Source organism: Balaenoptera acutorostrata, chromosome 20, assembly GCF_949987535.1.
Source record: "Balaenoptera acutorostrata chromosome 20, mBalAcu1.1, whole genome shotgun sequence".
NCBI lineage: Eukaryota > Metazoa > Chordata > Mammalia > Artiodactyla > Balaenopteridae > Balaenoptera > Balaenoptera acutorostrata.
The window spans coordinates 1,208,474-1,229,479 of record NC_080083.1 but is presented as its reverse complement, the minus strand read 5'-3'; the positions used below and the strand labels follow the sequence as shown (position 1 = coordinate 1,229,479).

The 21,006-nt window shown below is 62.0% G+C and overlaps 1 protein-coding gene across 2 annotated transcripts; it reads right to left on the bottom strand.

Annotated features, from left to right (window-relative positions):
• Nucleotides 1-1,812: 1,812 nt before the first annotated feature.
• On the bottom strand, nucleotides 1,813-16,143 carry DRG2 (developmentally regulated GTP binding protein 2). Of its 2 annotated transcripts, none has more exons than XM_057536473.1 (13): nucleotides 15,982-16,143; nucleotides 12,465-12,625; nucleotides 10,837-10,926; nucleotides 10,253-10,313; nucleotides 8,941-9,031; nucleotides 8,316-8,388; nucleotides 8,110-8,200; nucleotides 7,357-7,454; nucleotides 7,041-7,117; nucleotides 5,914-6,002; nucleotides 5,122-5,180; nucleotides 2,868-2,921; nucleotides 1,813-2,528 (listed from the first exon to the last, which is right to left on the bottom strand). In XM_057536473.1, the coding sequence occupies exons 1-13, from the start codon at nucleotides 16,043-16,045 to the stop codon at nucleotides 2,442-2,444; spliced, it is 1,095 nt and encodes a 364-aa protein (XP_057392456.1). In that variant the 5' UTR covers nucleotides 16,046-16,143; the 3' UTR covers nucleotides 1,813-2,441. The 2 variants fall into 2 exon arrangements, with proteins under 2 accessions (XP_057392456.1, XP_057392455.1); XM_057536472.1 differs by having other exon boundaries at nucleotides 10,837-10,967; nucleotides 12,470-12,625.
• Between the last annotated feature and the right edge of the window lie 4,863 nt (nucleotides 16,144-21,006).

The following is a 21,006-nucleotide window of genomic DNA, read 5'->3' as shown; positions in this document are numbered from 1 at the left end:
AGAGAGCACGCGAGAGGCGTGAAGGCCCTGAGGTGGCCTCTCCATCGTGGAGGGAGGGGTGGCTGCAGATGAGTGTGGGGTGTTGGGAGTTTTCCAGCCGGGGTTCGAGGGGGCAGGGCCGGTTCAGAGGCTGTCAGTGGCACAGGGAGATGCCCATCCTGGGTGGTGTAAGCACCCACCCGGGGCCGGGCCAGATGGGATCTTGAGGAGGACAGATGAGCTTAGGGATTTTTGCCAAAGAAGGTTTCTGAGATGAGGAAGCGGGGAGTCTAAGCTGGAGAGGAAGGAACACAGGGACAAACATGGGGACGTGGAGGGACATTTGTGTCCTGAGCCCTTTGGCACCTGAGTCTCGTAAAGCTGCAGGCCAGGCCCCCTGGGAGCGCAGCCCTGCAGCCAGGGCAGAGGGACGTGTGGGTACTGCTGACCTTCATAAAGACAGGCCATTTGAGCAGAAGGGACCTCGGGTCACCCTGGCCAGAGCCTCCCTGCACAGAAGGCCCAGGAGGATGAGTGATGGGAACAGGGGGTGCCTGGGGCAGGGGCTGACCTTTGGGGTACACCTTGGTGGTGTGGGGCAGGGACTTTTGGGAGGTGTTGGGGGGCTTCACCAGCCCGAGGGGTGCCTCCCCCAGCACGAGGTGCTGCAAGAGGCCAGTTCATGCCGACCTACCCTCACACAGGCTGGACAGCCTAACGATGCTGACCACAGATCCAGGAGGCCAAGGACCCACCACAGACGCACAGACTGCCCTGGAAACAAGCCCACCCACGGGAGAGACGTGGGGGCCCAGTGACCGGAGCCTCAGACCCTGCCCCCCAAGCCCACACTGGCCAAGGAGGCCCAGACCTCTGGCCTTATCTCCATCCTTTCCCAGCCTGCTTGGGGGACACAACAGGCCTGGATCTGATGCCCTGTGAACCTGAGGCAGGAAGTGGCAGTGACCATCACCCAGGCAGAAACCCTCCCTTGGGACCTTGTGGCCAGGCCTTGTGGCAGGAGGGGCCAAGGTAAGCAGCCCAGTCGCCGAGAGGACGGCGCTGGGCATCGATCATGTCATTTTACAGATGAAGAAACCGAGGCTGAGACAGACCTCACGGTGAGGGAGCAAGGCCACAGCTCAGCCACCGCCCCCTCCCCCTTCCCCCTGCACCCTGGGGGTGCTAGTCAGAGACCCCAGGGGTCCAGAGCCGGGTCACCTTACCTGGGTCCAGTGGCCTGCTCCCTGCCCGCATGCCGCCCCACGGGGGTCCTTCGGCCAGGCCCCAGGAATGCGGCTGCCAGTGGAGAAGCTGTGTCTGTACCATGGGCGGCAAGCCCAGCCCACCACGCTGCCCGCCTGGGGCCCCATGCATATTTAATAATGTCTATTATTCCTGTTTTGTCACCGGAAAGGAGCCTGAGCAGCTGACAGAGAAGCCGAGAACAGCCGGGAGAGCTGGGCAGTGGGCCTGCTCCACACCCCAACCCCCCAGGGGCTCTGCCCCTACCTGCTGGCCCAGTGCCTCCGAAGACCTGTTGCCACCTGCCCCAAAGGCTGCAGGGCCAGGAGGAAGTCTTCTCATGGGCTCAGCAGCCTCAGACTGGGGTTCAAATCCCAGCTCTGCGCTCACAAGCCGTGTAGCCGAGGGCGAGTCACTGCCCCTGGAGCCCAGACTGCTCGCAGGCCCGCACGGCGCCTCGCGCCCCTCCTCACAGAGGCCCCCCTGAACCCCAGGCTCGGGCCTGCTCCCCCGAGGCCCAGGCTCCACACGCTCACGGCGGCCCCGACCCAACCTGGCAACCGAGTTCAGCAAACTTACAAAACTGTCCTTAGTGAACAGGCATTGTTTCCACTTTTTATTTCAGGAAGGAGAGCCGAGAGATTGGGGGTGCAGGGCGGGGTGGTATTTAGAGAAAACGCAGAGCCCAGACTCCAAATCCCCCAGCCCAGGTGTCTGCACCGGGCTGGGTCCTGGGCTCTGTGCTGGGCAGGGGGTGCCCGGGGACGGGGGGCGGATAGGGGGTTTTGTCCTGGGCAGCGCCCTCCCTGAGAACCAGAGAAGCGGGCAGGAGCTGAGGGGCCGCCAGGGACCCAAGTAGGCCCAGCCCCCCACCCGACACCAGGCCAGCCGTCTGCACTAGGCCCTAGCGGGGGGCAGGTGGGCAACTCGCTCACTCTGCACTGGACGGGGCTGGGGGTGGGGTGGGGTGGGGCGGGGGGAGACGGCGCAGGCCCAGGGACCCAAATAGGACCCCTTCCAGAGTCCAGTCTCACGGGAAACGCCGCCAGCCCAGCCCATCCCCAACCTCATCCCAAGGCCCCAGCATGCTCTCCACCATCTGCCCATTGAAGAAATTTCTGCAAACAGCAGAGACGTGAGAGGCCCCTTCGTGGGGTGCATTTGTATTTTCCCAGTTTAGGCTCCGGTGAGTCCCACGGGGGGCGGGGGCGGGGCCACTACTTCTTCACGATCTGGATGACGTCCTCGTGCTCCATGGTGTGGGTCAGGCCCACCCGCTGCGGGCTGTACTTGGTGCTGGTGCCCTGAGTGGGGAGCGGGACGGGGGGCCACGTCAGCCTCTGTACCCACCCGGCCGAGGCCGGCAGTGTCACTGGAAGGGGGTGGAGGTGCAGATGGGGGGTCTAGAGTGGGGGTCCCAGCGCCAGCAGACCCCGCAGCCTCTGACAGCAGGACTCCCAGAGGTCCAACTGGCCCAGATCCCAAAGCGGGAGGGCCGTGTCCGGTCTGGGTCAGCATGCAAGCCACACACCCCGTAGAGCAGGACTGACCGACACCCCAGTCCCCACGCGGAAGGACGGGAGCTCCTGCCTGACCCTGGGGCTGCCCCGGGTGACCCTGCCCGCCTCCCGCCCGAGACTCACCCACACCAGCGCGTACTTGAACTGGCTTGCGAGTGACCGGTGGATGCGGTGGCACTGGGGTATGGGAGAGAGTCCGATGGTGAGCCCGGGCTATGCCCGGAAGCAGCCGGGCCCAGGGCAGGTGCTCTGGCAGATGGATGAGGGCGGCTGTCAGGGTCCCCACCGGGCCTGCCTCTCTCACCTCCTGCCGCCCTGACCCGGAACCTCCCACATAACACGTCACCCCCCCAGCCCAGGACGGCCCACGTCGTGTAGCACTCCCGAGTAGGGACAAAGGTCACAGGAACCCAGCGCTGTTAGGAGGCCCGAAGGGAAGAGAGCTGGGAGGGCAGCCAGCTCTGCCCCCTGAGAATGTGGCCCCCTGGCTGCACGGGCTGGGCGGGCGCGGTGGAGGCGGCCGGCGTGAGGATAGCGCAACGTCGCCTGTCCTCCACGTGCCCACAGCCTCACAGGCCCTGGGCAGAGACCAAATGCCTGAGCCCAGACATCAGGCCTGCAGGAACGTTTCCGGGGGGCCACCCTGATCTGGGCCTCCTCTGGGTGACCAAGGATGCGTGGCCACGGCAGAGGACACTGCCGGCAGGGACGAGCACAGACACACACACACCCGTCCCGACACTCGCTGTTTTCTAGACCAAAAGATGAAATCTGACGGTCCAGGTCAGCTCTGGCCTGCAAGTGCGCTTGATGTTTTATTCAGCTTGCCCCCGAACGACAGAACTAGACCTGCCTGACAAGCTCAGGGTCACAGAGTTGCAGGGTCGTCCCAGGACCCTGGGAGCCCTCGAGGCAGATGGAGAGGGTGCCCTCCAGTTTGCTGCAGGTCCCACCGTGCCCTGGCATCCCTGACACCGAGGTCAGTAGGAGCTGTTTCCCAGAGCCTGCTCCACGGCTGTCCCTGGAGAGAAGCGTTCCTACGCACCTGTGTCTCTAGCAATGAGGGAGGATGGAAGGCCGCCCAAGGTCACCTTTTTTCTTTTTTAAATTTTTCAGCTGCACCGTGCAGCATGTGGGATCTTAGCCTCCCGACCAGCGATTGAACCTGCGCCCCCTGCAGTGTAAGCGCAAGTCTTAACCACTGGACCACCAGGGAAGTCCCCTAAGGTCATCCTTTTTAATACTGTTTGTGGATGGGAGACCCTTGAAGCCCACAGTGCCTCTCACCCCTGATGGCCCTGCCAGATCCTTTCTGCCCCTGGGGCTTATGGCCCGTGATCCTGTGCCTGCAAGGCTCTTGTCAGCTCCACGAGGTGGACTGCAAAGGCCCCGGGGGCTCCGTTACCCCCAGATGAGGTTACCCCTCAGTGTAAGTACGTGGGCGCCAGGGTGCAAGCCCACGTCTGACCGGCTTCTCTGCTCCGGGTCTGTGGTCGGCGCCCAGGCAGGCCTGTGTGCACAGCATGGCACCTGTGACAGGTGAGCATCCAGGAGGGGCTGAGGCCCGGCAAGGCAGGCCTCGCTGGGACAAGATCCAGGCTCTGGAACCGAGGCCCCCGCAGGCCCCTCCCCACCCTCTAGCACCTGCTGCCTTCGACGCTGCGACCCTCCGTGCCAGCTGGCAGCCGACGGCCCCCAGTCCACGTTCGCTCCCGCCGCGGGCCTTTGCACCCGCCGCCCCGCTGCCTGGGACGGCCTTCTGCTCCTGGCCTCTGCGGCTGTCCCGCCAGGTGTGGCGGGAGCCCCACATCCTGACAGGGCCTGAGAGGGCCAGGGCGTGTGCCACCCCCCACTGCACTCCCCTCTGTGTGGGACTGTTCAGCTGCAGGATCGGGTGGCTGGCATCTGTTGACCCCCAAGGACCCCAGTTCCGGCTGGGCACTGACGCTCACTAGCGTGTTGGGTGTGCTGAGCCCCCGGGGGCGGAGCCGATGGGGCGCGTGGAGGGGCAGGCTGCGCGGGGGCCGAGTGGGGGCAAGCATGGGGGAGACACGACTGGGAACGCACAACCCAGAATCATCCTGGGCGGCAGCTCTACTGACCAAACGCCTGAATGGCCCCGAGGACCCCGCAGCCCTGGCGGGACAGGATGGTGACGACCGCTTCCCAGGCATCTTCCCCGCGTCGGGCAGTGAGCCGAGTGCCTTACCCGCTGGACCCCATTCCACGCTGCCCCCTAACTGCAGCTGGGTGGCGGGACACGTGTCCAGCACCCAATTGCAACGCGGCGGCTGAGGGCCGGGAGGACGTCAGGCAGGACCCTGGGCGATGGGCAGAGCTCCCCCGACCCCGGTCTGGGCAGGTCTCCTCAACTCACCACGTGCTCCACAGAGGCCCCTTTCCGGAGGATGATGGCGTCCGTGAAGTCCGGCCTCTCTGCACAGACGGGTGGGGCGGGGCGGGAAGTCAGCAGAGTCAGGGCCCACTGCCACGCAGCCCCCCTCCGCAGGAAACGGAGGCCCTTCCAGTCTCCGGCCTTGGCCTGCCCTTCCCCCACTCCCGGGCACACCCTCGCTAAGAGCCCCGAACAGACTTCTACAGCCTTGACTCAACACACAAAATCAAACTACACCCCAGTCCAGCGTGCAAACTCCTGCAAGCCCATCAGCCACAAGAGCCCCGGCTGAGGGGTCCCGCAGGAGAACCCGGGCTGGACCGGCCCCGGCCGGGCAGCCTCATCTCCCTCTGCGGACACGGCCAGGGTCAATGCAAACTGCCCAAACTCGGCCACTAGGCCGTGGGGTGTGAGGCGTGTGCACATGGGGTGGGACGTCGCAGAGGCCCGTGTGCCCAGTGCCCTAAAGCCTTGACGTAGCCTCTGTCACTGCTCGGGGAGCCACCGCCGGCGGTGTCTGTCCCATCCCCACATCCCCCTCAAGACCAGCAGCCCCAGAACTCGGCATTCGTTGCCACAAGGGCTCAGGCCAAGGCCTCTGACAGGCTGCGGTGGAGGGTGGTGCCGGCTCTGAGACGGGAGAAAAGCCGTCGTGTAGAGACCGGCTGGGCCGGGGCTGGGGCTGGGCCGGGGCTCTGGGCGCCGCACGCAGGCCGGGCGGCCCGGGGGAGGGGGAGGCCCGGCCGCCTCTCGGGCCGCGCGGCCCTGACTCACGGCCTCTCTTCTTGGTGTAGATGCAGGTCAGGGCCAGGTACTCCCAGAGCATCTCCAGCAGGTAGTCCAGGTTCAGCTTCATGCCGCAGCTGCCGGGAGGAAGGGGCCGGTCAGAGCTTCCAGGGCTCCCGGCACCCAGGCCAGTGCTGGTGCCCATGGGGCAGCACAACCGCAGGCCTGACGGCGCTTCAGCTGTCAACGCCTCTTGTCACTGTCACGTTCACGCCCAGCACAGCCTGCCATCTCTCCGGGGCCCTGTGGAGGGCACAGGGCACCTGTGGCAGCTGGGGTGGCCAGAGGCAGAGGATGACAATGCAGAGGCCACCCCCCGAGCGGCCCAGGGCTGCCCGGCGGGGGTGTCAGCGATGCGGTGACCCCTGGCTTGGTCCTTTGCTGCTGTATTGCCCTGAGTGGGGACCCGCCCTCCCCTGAGATGCACGTGAGCAGGTACAGGGGCGGCCTGCGGGGCCCTGAGGACGGGGCCCGGACGCAGCAGCAGGAGGGGAGCCGAGCTGTCCTGCGGGAAGGACACCCGCTCACTGCTGCTCTTCGTGGCCGCTAGGGACGCCCAGGAAGCAGTCCTCGCGTGGGCCCAGGACCCTCCTCCTCCCCAGTCCCCAAGGTCCCGCTCCCCAAGAGCCAAGCGTCACCGTGACGCTACAGAGCACCTGGGTGGAGCTGGGGAGCCAGCAGGGTGGGCACAAAGCCAGGCTGCCCCGACAGAGGGCCCCGCGGCCATGGCGGGCCAGAGCGCAGGCGGCTCCCGGGACCCACCCCTCAGAGAAGCCCCCACCCGAGGACTTCAGTCCCTTCTCCCTCCCAGCGGAGGTGACAGAAGCCACATCTTCCAGGGCCTCAGGAGCAGCGGGCTACAGCCTGGCTCTCTCTGGGGGTCTGCAGTTAACTGCTACCCACGAAGCCGCTAACCACTCTCACTCCCAGACCTTGGCGGATGAAGTCCTTCTGTTTTCTTAACCAGAGCTTACCCCATCACCCACCTGCCCCAGACAGGTTAGGGGGGCCTCGGCCAAGGTCACCAGCAGCTACCGGGATGGCCTCTCTACCCTGGGGCGCACAGAGGCCTGACAGATGGACTCCCGCTCAGAGAGGGCGGCCGCGAGCCTCACCTAATGACCACGCTGTCAGGTTTCCGGGCCAGGCGGTCCACTTCCTCCATTGAGATCTGGTCGATTTTGTTATAAACCTGGGGTTGGAAGGGGGGAGGGGGTGTTGGGGAATGAGAGGAACAGAGCAGTGCGGCAACAGGGCCCCACCTGCTGACTCAAGGATGGGGAGAGGATGAAGGGGTCTGCGGCCCCCGGCCCCCCAGAAAGGCTGGGCTGGCACTCCGGGGTCAAGCCCGAGGCGCCTGCGGGACTCAAGCAGCCCCTGGGGTGAGGGCTGCCCTCCCACACGGCTGCCCCGGGGGCTGGCGCCACTTACATACAAGCAGGGCATGTACACGCGGTTGCCCATGATCACGTCTATGAACTCGTCCGGGGAGCAGTCTTCTCGGAAGAGCACCTCCGCGTTGAAGATCTCTGAGGGGCTAGGGTTAAGGGCGACCTGCGCGCCAGCAGCCCCGCCCCCCCCACCCCGCCCCCGGCCAGCAGGGCCTGAAACAGCCGATCGCGAGATACGCTGCCGAGAGGGACCGTAAGGTTACCTGCTTTCACGGTTTTACCGTTTGGGGAGCTCCCTCACTTTTCTCAAGGAAGCACAACGTGTAAGGGGTTCAATCAATATTTTAAATCTTTGCCCTTACAACAGAAGAAACGACGTACTTGCCAGGATCGCCAAGGCAGCCACAGTTCCAGAGCCCGGAGCGCTGGTCCCGCTCCCCCTACGACGCGAGCTCCCCCCACGGCCACCCTGCCTCCGCTCCAACCCCCGCCCCCAGCCTGGCCACCCCCCACCCCCCGGGGTCTCCCCGAGGCCTCCCCAGCCCAGGAGGCCCCGTCCCTCGCCGTCTCGTCTTCCTTCCACACGTGACCGGCCTCGTACCCTGCAAGGAGCCAGGAGTGCACGGCTGCGGCCCGGCCAGCCCGAAGCTTGGGGAGCGTGAGGCAAAGGGGACAGACGTGCCTCATGGGAGCTGGCCGCAGCTTTCCTGCGGCTTGGGCGGAGCTGGGTGGTGTGGGCAGTCTGCGTCACCCGAGGGCCACGGCCCCCCTCTCACACCCCCGGGAAGGATGCTATACTCGTGCAAGATCAGCTGCACCAGCTTCTCTGAGCACTGCGTCAGCGTGACCGTCGAGTTGAAGGAGATGCCGCCTCCTTTCTTGGGCTGGAGGAGCGAGGGAGGGGTGATGCTGATGGCGGCAGCTGCAGCCCGCACCCCTCGCCCCGCGGGCCGCGGCCGGTCCCACCCCCTCGCCGAGGCTCAGAGGCCGAGGCCTCACCTTGAAGTAGATGTTGGGCTTGTGCTTGTTGAGGCGGATGCCGACCGACCCCAGCTCCTTCTCCAGCAGGGACCTGGTGGAGCCCCCGTGGCCTTCACAGGTGCCCGGGGCAGGCCGTGCGGCCCCCACTCTCCACGGCCGGCCCTCCCGCACCCGCCACCAGCCGCCGAACGTCCCCTCCCAGCAACCAAAGGTGCTGAGGAGGAGCCCCAGACCCTCTGGCCGGTCCGAGGGGAGATCGGCTGGTGTGCGGCCAGGGTGCAGATTGGCCTGCTGTGCCCTCAGCCGCAAGCCAGGGCGTGAGCCAGGCTCTGCTGTGTGGGGCCGGGCTCCTGGCAGACTCTGGGCAGCAACGGGGCACCCAGGCCCCTGCAGGCAGGAGCCAGAGCCTGGGTGGCACGGCACAGCCCCATCCTCCAGACACAAGCCTCTCGGGGAGGCTGCCCCAGGCCGCCTGCACTGGGTGTAGCCGTGGACAGTCCTGCCACTGCTCCCACGTGGCAGAGGGCCAAGCACCCCTGGGACCACCCACCACGAACTCAGGGACACACGGGCGGTAGCCAGTGTCCTGTTCCCCCCGCAGGGCCTTCCCAGGCTGTCAGCCTGCCCCGCCCCAACTGCGGACCTCTGCACCTCTCCCTTGGTGGCGTCCAGCATCATGATGACGACGTCGGCTGTGCGTGCCACGGCGATCACCTGCCGGCCACGGCCCTTCCCTGGTCAGGAGGGAGGAACGTGGTTACACAGCGACATGGGCAGGACCGCGGGACGCCCCCAGCCCACGGCGCATAGATTCCTGCCCCTTACAGACCCGCATGGACTCTGCCACGTGCCACCCCCGGGCTGGCACTTCTCTTGAGCCCTGTCTTACTCGTGGAAATGTGTTTTAGGAGGAACCCCGACACCAGCGCCTGGGGAGGAGAAGCACCCCCCGCGGGCCCTGAGCTGGGTGCTCCTCCACCCGCAGAGCCACGCCGGGCAGTCGGTGTTATCTGCCTGTTCCAGACACGAGAAAACCGAGGTCTGGCTTAGCAACACTCAGCCACTTGCCCAAGACCACAAAGCTACGTGGTTCCAGGATGTGACGAGTCTGCCCCTCCCGGAACCAGGGTTACAGAGAGGAAGCAGCAGACGGCACAGGGGGAGGGGCTGTAGGAGCCGCCACCAAGGTCAGACCCTGCCATCAACCAGAGAAGGCAGGCACCAGGCCACGGTCACACAGCCACTTGGGGACTGACGTCACAGCAGGGGACCCAGTGGTCTCCAGGGGCCTCCTGACTACAGCGGGTGAGCCTCCCCCGCGGGGGCCAGGCCTCCTCCTGCTGGCTGGGATGGCAGGTTCCTGGGGGACCACCATCGCTCCCCACGCCAATCCAAGTAGGCAGGACCTCGCCCTGATGAGGGCGGTGGGCACGGGACCCCCAGGAGGAGGCTCCAACTCCAGTCCCGCACTCCACAGGGGCACGGGCAGACGGGCAGACGCTCAGCCGTCCGTCCCCGCGCTCCTCCCGGCCGTGAGAAGGAAATGACGACACTCGCTCAGACACAGGGGTGTCAGAGGATTAAGCGAGCCAACGGTCCGCACGGAGCTGGCACCTGGCAAGGGAGGGATGACCCCAGCGGGCAGCCACCCGCCACCAAAGCCGAGGGCGTGTCCCATCTCAGAGAACAGGGCTCCACTGCCGTGCGCCCATCCCTGGCGGGGTCCACCACACACTGGACGTGGGAACCAAAGCTGCCTGGTGAGCCGTGCGACCCTGGGCAAGTCACCCACCTCCTGCGCCTCGGTCCCCTCAGCTCTGAGGCCAGAGTCCCTCGGGAACAGAGCACTGGGCCCTGGGAGGGGCTGTGAGCCCAACCCTCCCGTCAACCGTCCCCAGGCGCCCACAGGGGGGCCTGGGCTCCACCCCGCCCCCACCACCTGCTCCCCCTCGCACCTTGTGCTGCGCCTTCGATGATTCCAGGGAGGTCCAGGAGCTGGATGTTGGCGCCTTTGTACTAGGATGCAGGAGAGGAGGTAAGGCGGGGCCGGCGGGCTGTGAAGGGGCCTCCCGGGCCAAGTCTGAGCCACGTCCCCGCCCCAGCCAGCCTGGCGCAGACCATGCCCCGCGAGCCGAGGGGCCACCTGGGGGGCGTGCGCTTCTATAAGCCCCCAGCAGCCACTGCTGACGGTAAGAGCTCCTCACAGGGAAACCACCTCGCGGAGGGAGGCCCACGGCCACAGAGCCCCAGCTGCCCAAGGCTCCAAAGCTTCTCGGGGAACAGAAGGAGCCAGCCAGCCAGCCAGCCACAGGTGACCCGAGCCGGGGCGGTACAGGGCAGCGGGGCACAGAGGGGCACCGACGAGAGCTGTGCATGCTGGCAGACTCTCGGAACCAGCCAGGATTGCAGGACGGGCCAGGCGTCTCTGGGGTCCCGGCAGCCCCAGCCCCCATCTCAGCCCAGAGCCTCCCCCCGCACATGACACACACACGCACACATGCTCACCCTCCCTCCCGGGATCCGGCAAACCCCGACTTACTTCAATGACCCCAGGGATGCAGGTCAGGGTTGTGAACTCATAGGACGCAGCCTCACTGGCCGTGGAGGTCATCAGGCTCAGGAAGGTAGACTGGGAGAAAGCAGGTCGTTGCAGCGGGGGTCCTGCCCCACCTCCAGGAGAAGCCCAGGTGTGGGAGCCTGCGACTCAGGGAGACCCCCATCCCCCCGCTGGGGTGTGACGAGAACAGCTGGAAAAGTCACCTCTGGCCCTGCCTGGGGGGTTCCACACCACAGGGCCACCCTGTGCCTGAGGCCTCAGGCCTGCCTCGGGTGGACACAGGGACCTGGTTCCTAAGGGGTTCCCCCGCTACACTGGGGCCCATCCCCAGCTCCACGGACCCTCCAGACCCTCCTGGGCCCAGAGAACCTGGAGCAGGTGTCGGTCCCACGGCACACAGCAGCTGCTCCCAGGAGGGCACGGAGGCAGGGACCCTCCCGCCTGAGAGCGCCGGCCGGTGGCGCGGGGCTGCGAGGGAGGGAGGGGAGCGGGGAAGGATCCGGATGGGACCTCGCGGCTGGCCCACGGTGGGAGTGGGGCCACACTCGGCCGGGACTGAGAGACCCGGCCTTCGGTCCTGCTTCTGCTGGGGACCCTGGACCTCGTCCCGGTCCCGACCTCGTGAAGAAGGTGACAAGGCAGGGGGAGCACGGCGAACACAGTGATGGACGCTGTGGCCCAGAGGCCAGCAAAGCAGCGGGCAGTGCCAGGAGGGCAGCCCAGCACGGCCCGGCGCCCCCATCCTAGTCAGCCGGAAGCTGGGGCACAGCTCACTCACACGCCCTCAGGCCCCTGGAACCCAAAACAGGGCTCGTGAAAGAATCACAGGCCTCAGATCACAAAGTCTCTGCCCAGGGGGCCTCTTGGAAACTGGAGGAAACGTAAAAACCTGGTGGGGTAGACAGGTGTGGACAGACGGGCGGCCCTGAGAGCCATGGTTGCCAGAGGCCAACCTGGGGGACACCGCCGAACCTGTCTGGCCCCTGCAGGAGGGCGGCCCGCGCCCTCCCGTGCTCAGAGAGCCCAGATTCCCAACAGGGCCCAGACCCCAAGGGCACAGCTCTCGGTCACTAAAGTGGCTCCTCCTGGCCTGGGCTTCTCACCCGGGAGAGAAGGCCTTGCAGCCTGGAAAGTAAGATCGAAAGAAAAGGCTAAAACGAGTGAATCCACGGCAACAGCCTAGGAGTCAAAGCCTGGCGGCGCTCGCCGGCCGCCCGGGGGTCACAGCGGTCAGTTCAAGGCGCCCCGCCACCCTCGCTCCCCGACGGCCTCCGCCTCAGGTCCTCTCCTCGGGGCTCTGCTCACACACCTGCTCACAGGGCAGCCGCCCTGCTCCACGCGCCTGCCCTTTCCCTCTCCTCCACGAGCTCGGGGCTGAGTGGGCAGGGGCAGAACGTGCCTGGCACGAGGCGCACACTCAGTGAACGTCTGTGCTCGGGGACAAGGCAGAGGCCAGCGGGGCCTCTCCTGCTGGAGAGTCCCCGCCGGGCCCGGGGAGGCTGGCTCTCCTGCACCCCGGAGCCGGCTCAGAGAGGAGGGAGGGGGCGCGGCCGCGGCAGAGCGGAGACCAGCCACCTTCCTCCCCCAGGCCTGCGGTGCCCATCACTGACCTTACCCACAGAGGGGAAGCCAATCAGTGCCACGCGGGCGTCGCCCGACTTCATGACATCGAAGCCCTCGCCTTTGGATGAGGACGATTTGGAGGGTTCCAGGAGCTGGGCCCGATACTTGGCGAGTTTTGCTTTCAGCAGGCCCAGGTGATACTCGGTGGCTAAAAGACAACACAAGATGGAAGGTGAGTGTCCCGGGTGGGTTGGGAGGGTCCCGTACGCAACCAAATACACGCAACCGAATGCGGGCCGGGACCCTCAGAGCCAGACAGCAACCGACAGACAGACACGACCCAATGTCAGCGGTTCTCAGCCAGGGCGGCACCACTCCTGGGGGCATCCTGGAGGGCGTTTTCAGGTGTCGCTGCGATGGTGAAGTGACGGTGAAGTCTTCACGGGCACTTATCAGGCAGGAGCCGGGGAAGCCCGCAGCTCTACAAGGTGTAAGTCAGTCCAGCAGAGCCAAGAACTGTCCCGTGTCGCAGGGCCACAGAGGGAGCCTGGATTAGGACCTCTGGGGCCCGGAGCCTCACAGGGCATTTTTACAGCGTTAACAGACACTGACGTTCCCAGGAGTGGAACTACTGTGTATGCTGAGGGAAGACTGTGGCACGTTTTGTTTGAAACTTCACCTAGCCGGGCTTTCCTGCCTGGGACCCCAGGCTGCCAACAGGGAGGCCTCGTGTAGGGGACGTGAGCCACCCACACGCCACGCCTGCGCCGTCTGCCCTGTGGCCGCCATGTGCCCGGTGACTCTGCCCAGAGCTGCAAACACCTCACCGCCTCCTTGTGACTCCACTGTATCTTGGCTGTGCCCCTACGTTCACTTACTGAAATAAACCCTATTTTAATTCTAAATTACTTTCCTTTTTCTCCTCCTTGATATTGATTTTTTCCAAATTCTCATGTACGTAAGTTACACTACTGATGGGGAGCTGCATTGCAGGGCGGCAGAGCGGGGTTACAGGACCTCAGCTACATGTCATGTCGCTGTGGTCAGGTGACCGGCCCGGCCACGTCCCGTCTCCACCACTGTCCCTCTCATTCGCACAGGCCAGCCGCCCATTCTCGCCTCAGGACCTTTGCACTTGCTACCCCATTTCAGCCTCATCTTCCCAAGGCTGGCTCCTTCTCAGCTCAATGTCACCTCTTTGAAGAGGCCTCCCCTGCCCAGTCACACAGAGGCAATGTCACGCAGAGCTTCAGAGCCTGTGTTGGAATTCCATCCTGAAATTCCGGGCCATTTTACTTTGGAAAAGTTACGTAACCTCCTTGTGCATCAGTTTCTTAATCTGCAAAATAGGGACGTCAGCAGCGGTTAACGACTTCAGCAGATTTCTGTGATTAAAGAAAGCTCTGGGAACAATGACCAGCACATAGCAAGCTCTCAATACAAGTTGGTTATTATTACTGTCTGCAGTAACCCCCACCCCTGCCAGGCCCCTCGCTGGTCCCATTTGTCGTCTTCATGGCTTCTCAGCACCATTTGAAACTAGAGCCGACCCTGGAATAACACGGGTTTGAACTGCACGGGTCCACTTATATGGGAATTTTTTTCCAGTGATATCACAGTGCTGCATGGTCCGCGGTTGACTGAATCTGTGGATGCGGAACCGTGGACATGGAGGGCTGGCTATCGGATGCGGCATTCTCAGATCGTGGGATCTGCGGTGGGTCCCGGAACCAATCCCCACCCCCCCATACCGAGGGACGACTGAATCTTGTTTCTTTGCTTCCCTCCCTCCAGAAGGGCAGGATCCCCAGCTTCCGGTGTGGTGCTCAGGAAGTGTTTTGGCAAGTGAACGAGTGAATTGAGGGCAGTGAGAAGCGGTCAAGGACAGGCTCAGCAAGTCAGGTTCACGTGGTCCTTTCTGTCACCCCAGCGCATGAGACTCTGAGCATCTCTGAAGGGAAGGACTAGGTCTTGATCCCTTAATCACCTTTACATCCCCTCCTGGACCACTGCCAAAGCGGCAGCATCTCAGGCCTCTCTGCTACTTTCCTTGAGCCCCATGGATGATACTCCGCAGGGCAGCCAGGGGGAACTTTTAAAACAGACGTCTCTGCTGCTGAACACCCTCGACTAGCTTCCACTGCCCTCAGAACGCAACCTGGACTCTTTCACATGACCTACAAGGCCTACACGACTGGCCCACTCCTTTCCCATCCTGCACTCCAGCCCCAGACCTTCAGCTCCTTCAACAAGCCAAGTTCATTCTTGCCTCAGGGCCTCTGCACCAGCTGTTTCCTCTGCCACGAACAGTCTCCCCCCAGGTCTTTGCATGGCTGGTTCCTTCTTCTCATTCTGGTCTCAGCTCAAACGTCCCCACCTCATGGTGGTCTTCTCTGATCATCCCACCTTAGTAGCCCCAGCCCCTACCCCGACACGCTTGCTACATCACCCTAGTTTGTCTCCACAGCGTTTATTATTGGCTGAAATTATCTTGTGTATTCAGCTACCAGTTAACAGAGGGTCCACTGAAAGGTCAGCTCCATGCGGGCAAGGATGTGCCGGCTGTTCACCGCTTTAACCGCAGTGCCTGGCACCTAGTAAGGGTTCCGCAAGTATTTACAGAATGAGAGTGAAGGAAGCCCCCCCCAACTTCACAGCCAAGGGAGGACAGACACTGAGACCAACCACCGGCGTGCTTCCTGCTCCTGCAACCCCACAGCAGGGCTGGTCAGGCACTGGGCCTCGCCCACCACAGCCAACCGCATCTCCCACTACTGCAGACCCTCCTTCTCACCTAGACTCTTCTCCTCACTCTCCCATGAACACGCCGTGCTCACCTCAGCTGCCGTGCCTTTGCCTCAGCAGTGCCCCTCTCCTGGAATCCCCTCCCCTCAACCAGCTCAAGTCCCACCTCCTCCTGGAAGCCTTTTTGGGTGTCACCGGTCTCCTCTCCTCACTGCTCCTCTCCTCTGAGCTCCCGCAGCCCTTACAGTCTGCGCCCAGATCTGATGCTTCATCAAGTGCTACCTACGCTGAGGGACTCACTTTAATACCGAGTGCTCACGTGCATCCAGTGCTTTGCAAACAGAATCTGGTTTAACTTAGTTGTGAGCTAAGAGGGGGCACGGGGTTATTACCCTCATTTGCAGAGGAAGACACTGAGGCTCACTGAGGTGAGGTGACTTCCCAAGCTTTCACAGCATGTACGAGGTGGAGCCGGGGTCCAAACCCAGGTCCGCCAGACTCAAGTCCTGACTGCCTCCACCCCACCGAGGTGCTCCGGGAAGCTGGCGAGGCTGTATCTGTGGGGGGGGGGGGGCGGTCTCCTCCTGGACTTTCCCTCACAAAGGAGCAGTGCGCCAATCCACCAGGCCCGCCCGCCAGGAGACCCGGCTTCGAACCCCGACCCCGCCTCTCCGGGTCGGATGCTTGCTCCGTATGCTGGGGTTCTCTACTCGGCCCCCAGGTCTGGCCCTGATCCGCGCCCTCGGGATCCCGCCCGGCCCCTCCGGCTCCGGCAGCGCCCCCCGCCCGCCGCAGACGCCCCGCCGGGCCGGCCCTCACCCTTGTTCTTCTGCGTGCGGGCGATCTCCTTCTCGATCTCGGAGATCTTCTCCAGGATCCCCATGGCGGCGGCTGAACCAGGCGCACAGGCGAGGCAGACTGCAGCGGCTCCGCGAACCCCGGCCCGTCAGCGGCGGCAGATCAGCGTGCGCCGGAAGCCCACCGAGAACGGCGTCCGCGTGCGCCCGGCGCGCCGGGATTCAGAGTCCGGGCGGGCGACGTCGAGCGCAGTGCCAGACGCTATTGGTTCCGCCCGCTGGGCCGGCGGGGCTGGGGAGGGGTGGGGGATAGGCCGGGCCGGGCCGGGGCGTGGCCAGGCCGGCGGGGGCGAGGCCAGGCGAAGATATGCAGGAGCGGGGCGTGGGAGACCCAAAGGGACCCCCCCGCGGTGGACTCCGCACTGCGGATCCCCAGCGCAGCCGACTTTGCCGGTGTAAAGAAAAGGCGCTGAGCTGAAAGTCTGGTGGCTTATTTTGTGTCGAGGTTAAATGCGGGTCCCCAACCTAGCCTTACTACCTGCCAACAGATGCCTCCTGATAGGACGCAGTATAGACAGCACCTGTTATGCGGAATTCTTGCCAAAAAATACTGTCTGAATTTAGACCCGAGGAAACATCAGACAAATCTAGAAAGTGGTACATTTTATGGGACAAGTGGCCTGTCTTCAAAATTGTCAATGATGTAGGTGGAGGGGCTGGCGGTGGGGGAAGGATTGTTCTAGATTAAGAGATGTTAAATATAATGTGTGGACCTTGCCTGGATTCTGGTTGAAATTTTTTTTTTTTTAATATATTTATTTTTGGCTGTGTTGGGTCTTCGTTGCTGCGTGCGGGCTTTCTCTAGTTGCGGCGAGCTGGCTTCTCATTGCGGTGGCTTCTCTTGTTGCGGAGCACGGGCTCTAGGCGCGCAGGCTTCAGCAGTTGTGGCACGTGGGCTCAGTAGTTGTGGCTCGTGGGCTCTAGAGCACAGGCTCAGTAGTTGTGGCACACGGGCTTAGTTGCTCCGTGGCATGTGGCCTCTTCCTGGACCAGGGCTCAAACCCGTGTCCCCTGCATTGGCAGGCGGATTCTTAACCACTGTGCCACCAGGGAAGTCCCGTCTGGTTGAAAAATTTAAAAGCAGTTATGAGAAGACATTCTTAGGACAATTGGGAAAAATCTGACTTTGGATAGAATATTAGATATTACAGAGTTATTGCTAATTTTCCTGGGTGTAATTATGTAGATTTTCTTTATTCTTAGCAGATGCACATGGTGGTGTTCAGGTGTTGTCTTTGTCTCCTCAGGCTTCCATAACAAAATACCGTTCACTTAAACAAAATAATTTAATTTGCTCACAGTTCTGGAGGCTGGAAGTCCCACATCAGGGTGCCAGAATGGTTGGGTTCTGGTGCAAGTCCCATTCCTACCTTACAGACCGCCGCCTTCTTGCCGCGTCCTTACGTGGCCTTTCCTCGGGGAGTGTGCACAGGGGGAAAGAGAGACAGAGAACTCGCTGGTGATTCTTCTTATAAAGGCACTGATCCCATTAGGAGAAGCCCCCTCTTATGACCTCAATTGACCCCAAAAACCTCCCAAAGGCCCATCTCCAAATACCATCACACTGGGGGCTAGGGCATCAACATATGAATTTGGGGAGGTGACACAAACATTCAGCCCGCAACAGGGGTAAAAGGTCACGATGTCTATACCTTACTTTCAAGTATGTGTGTGTGTGTGTGCGTGTATATATATATATATATTCAGAGAAAGCGTGAAGGAAATGTGGCATTATGTTCACACTTGTTGAACCTGGGGGAAGGGGGGGTGTGTGTGTGTATGAATTATTCTTTCAACTTTCCTGCATGTTTTTAATACAAAGTTGGGAGTAGGGAGCAGGTCATTGGAAATCATGCTGTGTTCAGAGCCAAGGTCCATAACTGTGTGTGCTTGGTTAAATTTCTTAACCTCTCTGAGCCTGTTTCTACACCCTGAAAACGGGGGTAACATGGTTGCTGTAAAAATGAAATAACAGATAAAGTTTGCTTGCTCATAAGTCCTCCTTGAATGCCAGAGCCACTGTCAGTCACGTGTCCTCCAGGGGTGTCACATCCTCCCCAGACTCAGCCCACGTTTACCAAACACCTATTATGCACCAGGCTCCAGGTTGGACAGGGGTGTCGTAAGCTCCAGCTTGCCGCTCTCCTCCTCCTCTGACAAAGCAAGGTTACAAGCCATGCAAAGTGCCTGGCCCAGTGGCTCAAGCTATTCATGGCAGGGCTGAGATGTGAAGTCCAGGGACCCCAGGGTAACAGGCAGACAGCGAGGAGAACACCTATGTCTGCGGGCTCTGTGAAGTTCAGAGAAGATGGGAGGTGAAAGCCTCTGGGAACTGGGCAGTCCAGGCAAGCGTGGAGCCCTAGCCCGGTGCGGGGGGAAGGTCCTCTAATTCCCTCTGCCCCAAGACGCGGCTCCCGGCTTTGACTGCCACCACCCTTGTGCCCACGGAGGTGTGTTCACTACCGGCTTACATTTGGGGAGGTGGAAATGTCCTGGAATGCAACTCACCTTTCAAGAGTCCTGGCATCTCTGCTGTTGTGTCTGCTTCACTCGCAATCCCCAGGGGTCTGTTTCTTCATAAATACTGTGAAATCAGGCCTACTCCCAGGGTCAAGGGAGAAAACCTAAATATCAAGCGTTTTCTAGGCAACGGGGCCTTTCCTGCTTGGAAGGTCTGGGTCCTCCAAACCCAAACCTGGGAAGCCAGCTACCAACCTCGCGTGTTCATGTCACCCGAGGAATCTCTGAGTAAGAGTTTACAAACTTCTGAAGTGGCTGCTACTGGAACTGTAAAATATTTGATTTGTGCATCAAAGGATACTATCAACAGAGTGAAAAGGAAACCCACGGAATGGGAGAAATATCTGCAAACCATATATTGGATAAGGGGTTAATACCCAGAATATATAAAGAAGTCATTAGTCAACAGCAACACAACAACCTGATTTTTAAAATGGATGAAGGACTTGAGTAGACATTTCTCCAGAGAAGATACATGGATGGCCAACAGCACGTGGAAAGATGTTCCACGTCACTAGTCATTAGGGAAATGCAAATCAAAACCACAATGAGATAACGCCTCACACCAGTTAGGACGGGGTGTGTATGTGTGTGTCTGTGTGTATTTTATATATATAGAGAGAGAGAGAGCGAGCGAGCGAGCGAGTGAGAACAAGTGTTGGTGAGAACACGGAGAAAGTGGAACCCTTGTGCACTGTTGCTAGGAATATAAAGTGGTGCAGCCAACTATGGAAAACAGTATGCAGGTTCCTCAAAAATTAAAAATAGAACTACCATATGATCTGGCAATTCCACTTCTGAGTACGTATCCAAAAGTGAAAGCAGAGACTTGAAGAGGAATTTGTACACCCACGTTCATTATTCACAATACCCCAAAACTGGGAGTAACCCAAGTGTTTGCTGATGGATGAATGGATAAACAAAAGGTGGTCTATACATATAATGGAATATTATTCAGCCTTAAAAAGGAAGGAAATTCTGACACATGTTAAGTGAAACAGGCCAGTCACAAAAAGACAAACACTGGCAATTCCACTTACATGAGGTCCCTGGAGCCGTCAGGTCCATAGAGACGGAAAGTAGAAGGGTGGGTGCCAGGGGCCGAGGGTGGGGAGTTGGTGTTTAATGGGGACTGAGCTCCACTTTGGGAAGATGGAAAAGTTCCAGAGATGATGGAGGTGATGGGTGTACAACACGATGAATGTGCTTAATGCCACTGAATTGGACACTTCAAAGTGGCTAAAATGGTAAATGTATACTGTGAATATTTTACCACAATTTAAAAAAAACCTCATTACGTAAGATAGTATGAAATAATTTGCCCGCAAAACCTTTTGAGCACTTTCCTTCCCTCCCACGCTTGCTCTGATTCCCACTGGCCTCTACCAGTCCGTGCAAGCCGCTCCCTCAAGGTCAGAAGTGACCTTCACGCGGCCGGACCCCATGGTCAGCCCTGAGCGTCGTGGACACAGTGGGTCCCTCCTTCTCCTGCAGGCCCTGCCATCCCGCGGCCCGCAGGATCCCCGCTCCCTGGCCTCCCCCGCCATCCTGCTGCTTCCACTGCGGGTCCCTCCTCCCATCCGTGAGCGCCCCCATCTCATGGTTTTAAACAGCCTGTCTACGTGCTGACAGCTCTCCAATCCTCATCTCCAGTCCAGACCTTCGTCCTGAATTTCAGGGCCCTACGGCCACCATCACTTGGAGTCTAACCTGTATTTCCCTCAGACTTAACGCGTCCAAAACTGAGCCCCATGCCCTCCCCTCAGACCCCCTCCACCGTCGGCCGCTGCGTCCTGGGCACGCCCTCCCCTCAGACCCCCTCCACCGTCGGCCGCTGCGTCCTGGGCACGCCCTCCCCTCAGACCCCCTCCACCGTCGGCCGCTGCGTCCTGGGCACGCCCTCCCCTCAGACCCCTCCACCGTCGGCCGCTGCGTCCTGGGCACGCCCTCCCCTCAGACCCCTCCACCGTCGGCCGCTGCGTCCTGGGCACGCCCTCCCCTCAGACCCCTCCACCGTCGGCCGCTGCGTCCTGGGCACGCCCTCCCCTCAGACCCCTCCACCGTCGGCCGCTGCGTCCTGGGCACGCCCTCCCCTCAGACCCCTCCACCGTCGGCCGCTGCGTCCTGGGCACGCCCTCCCCTCAGACCCCCTCCACCGTCGGCCGCTGCGTCCTGGGCACGCCCTCCCCTCAGACCCCCTCCACCGTCGGCCGCTGCGTCCTGGGCACGCCCTCCCCTCAGACCCCTCCACCGTCGGCCGCTGCGTCCTGGGCACGCCCTCCCCTCAGACCCCCTCCACCGTCGGCCGCTGCGTCCTGGGCACGCCCTCCCCTCAGACCCCTCCACCGTCGGCCGCTGCGTCCTGGGCACGCCCTCCCCTCAGACCCCCTCCACCGTCGGCCGCTGCGTCCTGGGCACGCCCTCCCCTCAGACCCCTCCACCGTCGGCCGCTGCGTCCTGGGCACGC